Source organism: Chaetura pelagica, unplaced genomic scaffold (assembly GCF_000747805.2).
Source record: "Chaetura pelagica isolate M959 unplaced genomic scaffold, ChaPel_1.0 scaffold166, whole genome shotgun sequence".
In the NCBI taxonomy this organism is placed as follows: domain Eukaryota; kingdom Metazoa; phylum Chordata; class Aves; order Apodiformes; family Apodidae; genus Chaetura; species Chaetura pelagica.
Genome location: NW_009953758.1, coordinates 5,102,832 through 5,107,550, shown reverse-complemented (window position 1 = coordinate 5,107,550; position 4,719 = coordinate 5,102,832). Strand labels below are relative to the sequence as shown.

The 4,719-nt window shown below is 40.7% G+C and overlaps 1 protein-coding gene across 1 annotated transcript in view; it reads left to right on the top strand.

Annotated features, from left to right (window-relative positions):
- The window catches only part of ALOX5 (arachidonate 5-lipoxygenase), a 27,139-nt gene that overhangs the window by 3,342 nt on the left and 19,078 nt on the right, over nt 1-4,719 (top strand). The window contains exon 3 of the mRNA XM_010000829.1: nt 5-173. Within this exon, the coding sequence (XP_009999131.1) occupies nt 5-173 (169 nt within the window). The remainder of the gene's footprint in view (nt 1-4; nt 174-4,719) is intronic.

The following is a 4,719-nucleotide window of genomic DNA, read 5'->3' as shown; positions in this document are numbered from 1 at the left end:
CGAGGGGCCTGCCCCCCGCACCAGCCCGGTCCCCGCACCGGCGGTGCCCGACGGGCTTCGCCTCGTACGCGCCGTCGCGCATCTCCCTCGGCGGCATCTCGGCCGCTCCGCAGCACCGGGGCCGGGAGTTGCGCTTCCAGGGGGAATCACAGCTCCTGCAGAGGGAAATAAATGTGTGGGGCAGCTTCAGTGAAAGCTGGAAAACAGCACGGGCGTGCAGGTGTGAGAATGAAGATGGGACCGGGCTATCAGCTGTGCCGTTCTTTCCAACCTTGATTTCTGCTGCGTGTTTTCCCCTGCTCTCTGTTGTCTTATCACGATATCCAGGCTATCCATCTGTAATCACTCTAAGCAGTGTTTTACTATGACAGGCATTTATTTGCTTTTAGTCCATTGAGGAATTAGTAGGCTCAGGTAATTATTTTTTTTCCCCTTCCCAAAACGTGTATTTTACTTGGAAACCTAACTCAGTTTCCAAAAGGTCTGATGAGACAAATTTGAAGGTTTTACCAGATTGTTCACAAGTCTCTTTGGAAATGAGACCTACCTTGTACTGCATGTACAAGTGAGACTTCAGTGTCATTATGCTGCCTTTCCTTTAGGTGTGTGTTTTTAACCACGGGGTTCACAGCCTAAGTTAGGTATTCTGTCACTTCTGCATTAGACATCTCAGATATGGTTAACAGAAGTCAGCATTTTAAGTAAATGTTGATGGCATGTGTAGACGTGGTCCCTGGATATTTATAGTTGGTATTCCAAGGAGATGCTGTAGCAAATTCAGGTGTGGGGACTTGACAGCCACTGCTATTGAAGCTGCTTTCCTTCATTATTAAACAATCATTACCTTAGAATCTTGCTACCTGAATCTCCCAGATGGGTATCTGGTCATTCTTTCTCTTACCTGGTGAACAGTCACATTTTTTAAGCAAAGCTTAACTTCAGGAAGAGGTTGAAGAAGAACTCAGACTATCCTGCAAACTCAGGGTTAGGGTGCTGTCCCAGGAGGGCTGATCACTGCACAGATGAGGAGGTAAGAATGAGGGTTTCCAGCGACCAGGCTGTTTGCTGTCATCCCTGGGCTACAAAAGGGAGTTTCACTGTCTTTGAGAGATGACTGTGATGGAGACCCTGGTCATACTCTGACATTCAATTGGAGCGGATCCTGTCACAGGGAGAACATGCCGTGATGTGAGGAGCTTTAATTATATGGTCAGCAGCAACTCTTGAACTGCTCTAGGACCACGGCTGGCAGGAGCAGAGGAACTTACGTGCATTGGACCTTGCTGGGTGAGCAAACAACAAATGGAGGTTTGTGGATATTAGTAGCACTACAGGAGAGGACGTGTTCGCCTAAAAGGGGTGCTTACATTTCCCTGGGAAGGTACCTTTTAGGCACTTTTCTCAGTGGATGACCAGAATCTCAAAGTATTATCTTGTAAGGCTTTGTCTACTTTTCAGTTTATTTTCTAAATGTTGGGCCAGGCTCAATAGTTCCATTATCCTGGTAATGTCTTGATTTGAATTATTGCAAATTGTGTGTATTTCTCGTTTTGATGAATGAGAGCTTGGGCCAGTTCTGAGTAGGAGATTTGCATGCCAAATGTAGATGGAGGGGAAGGGAAGTGGAAAAAACTTGAAGAGATTTGCACAGCTAGGTGGCTCAGTTGTAGTTTTTTCTGACTTACTCGAAGTAGGGACACAGGTGATACACAGAGCCATAGTTGCTTTTCTTTACTCATTGTCTCTTGAGTAAGTTCCTGTCAGTACTAAGTGATTTCAAAGCAACTGTTAATGGTATCAGTCAGTTCTCTGTTTTCTTCCTGTTTCCCCTTCATCTGCTTTTTGCTTTTTTTTTTTGAAAAAAACTTACAAGTAATTCCAGATGGGAAATACAGTTCTTTCCACTTAGAGCTTTGTGCTTATCGAAAGAGGGGGTTGTCTGTGCCATCCTTTTTTGCAATATTAGCCTAGTCAGTAGGAGTCTCTCCTCAAAATTAAAGAGCTGAGGTGTTGCATGAGATTGAGTTGCTTGAACAGGATGCTACAGGAGTTGGTACAATCCAGTAGACTTCATTAATTCTGTTCTCTAACTCTGAACTCAAACTCTGTAAAAACTCCTAGTATCTCTGGCTCACCGTGCAGTCATCAGGAATACCATGTGTTTAGCAGGAGACTCCATATAACAGATGCCATAGAAATGTTGAGCAACCATCAGTTTTAACATGGATCCTTGTAGCATCTTTGTAACCTGGCACACCTTTACTGCATTAGCAAAACTGCCATCTCAGGCGAGCCCATGACATTGCTGGCTTGGAGGCAGTGAAAGCTGGGTGAGACATCAGGAGGGAACCCTTTTTGCATTACATCAACAGTGACTTGTGCAACTATTTTAGGACTCTTGTAATATTGACAAAAAGGTGTTACCAGAGAATTTTCATCTGAAGACTGTCTGTCAATGTGACATTTCTATCAACTCTTTCATTCTGATTCCTGTTGCTCTTTAATTTAAAATTTAGATGCATATATATATAGATGTCACATTATAGGACCTATAGAAATATATCTGTGTAAGTGAGGATTTTTAAAAAATGAAACGGTTATGTGAACCTTTAAAGAACATTAATTTAAAGAATAATAGTCAAGTATCTTGGTCAGCAAGGAGTTGATGAGAAAATAAGACTAATTTCAGACTTTAAGTGGCATACTAATCACTTGATAGCAATGGGTTTTCGTGAGGATTTGAGCTAAAAATAGTACATTGTTTCCCCTCTCTGGGCAGTAGCTTTGGTCACCTTAGTCTTCCACTGTACATGACTAGCCCTGAGATGGAAGATGAGTGAGGAGATAGAGCATAAAAATCCCAAGCAACTGAATACAAAGCAAATCTGATCCAGATGCAGTTTATAATTTGCTTCTGTAGGTTATTGCATTAGGCTTTTTATGTTTAAATTCCCTTTATGGTGTCGATAACAATTCACACAGGTTTGTGAATTCTCTTGACCTGTTTCTCTTCAAGGTGGCTACTTTCATCTCCTGACTGCCAAATGCAACAAGATCATGTTGAAATTTAAAAAGATAATTAATTTTGTGCAGTAATTACATGAAGAGGTGCACAAGCAGGAAGTGGCTGAGTTTGAGATACATGGCACAAGTGCTTGTGACGAGGCACTCTTCCTCAAAGTGCCATCTGGTCCTGGAAAGACGTACAGAATTGCAGAAGTACTGACTCAGTGCGAAAGCTGAGCCTGGTGAAGAATTTATTGACACTATTTTTGTTGAAAAAATTAGGGGCTGCAGGGAAAGGAATATGAAATAGCAATGGTTCAAGTATTTGCCTGTTTCTGGAAAGGTTTGAAGAATGGGAAACAGTCTGAGCATGTTATCTACAATTTCCAGCCATCATCCAGAATTCTTTGTGCCAACTTACTAGAGTGAAGTCAGGAATATTGGACATGGAGTGATAGGAAAAGATCAGGGTGATGTTTGAAACCAGTATTGTGGGAGGGAAGAATCTCCATTCACTTAGCCAGGAGCACAGGGGTATGTCCTAAAGTCACTAACTGTCATAATTGCGGCTCAAGACACCATTAATGTGATGTCTCAGAAAAGCCACTCAACATTTTTCAGTCTCCACATCTGATTCAAAATAATGAATCATCAAGGAACTGGATTTAACTTTACACATTATCCTTTTAGCTGTTCTGGAATAGTATGAGGGGTGAAGGGGTTGAAGAATCATCAAAATACTCTGCAAAAATGTTTAAAATTAGTATATACAGTGGCTCTACAGAAAATTATTTCTTTTCTACTATGGAGATGTATGGAAAAGTGACAAGAGTAATTTTAATATGTTGGTTGAAATCTCAGCTCTGTGATTTTCATCTCTCAGCTCAAATCCTATCAGACAAATGCTGTTATCCAAGTTTGCCAAGGTTCACCATGCTATTTGTCAAGCAGTTTGTTGCCACCTGGTGTGTGTGGGTGTGCTATTGAATTTAACATGACAAATTTCTAAGACGTTATAGGCTTTCTTTTTAAAAGAAACAACCTTATTTTAATAGGCATGGGGAGAATATAGCTTAGACTGAGATTAGTCTGTTAAGTCTCAGCAATTAAAATAAGCACTGTCCATGCCCATTTTAAATATATGATCCTAAATTTATATTAGGCTGCATATTAGAAGAGATTCCAGTGCCTTGATAGAATGAAAAAGCCTCATTGGAGTTGGAGGTTGCAATCATGGCCTGACATCTTCAAAGTCAATTGAAGAACATCATTTGGGAAAGACAGGCAAAGACAATGTTTCTTTGTCTGCAGGATGGACTTCAAAGCCTAAACATTTTTTATACTATTTTTCTCTGGCTTCTGTGAATCAATTAGATGTGTTGAACTTTATGAAAGCTCATATTTTTATGTAATAGGTTATAAGAGAATTGAGGTCTGTCATACCAGACTTTGGTGGACGAACAGATGTCTTCATCTGAAATGATCATCACAGCTGGCAATTTGGGTTAAAATGGGAGAGGAAGGAATGCCAAGTGATCCTTCTTATGTGTGTTCTTCCAATAATGTGGGTACAAGTTGCTATTAATCTTCCTTCTGTAACAGTTAAAATAATAAATGCCATCTGGATGTATTTAAAAAATACTTTCTTCTCTCCTCCTGTCGAGAATTTAATTTTTCTTCACTTTTTCAGTTTTGGTCCTTATGTGAATTAGT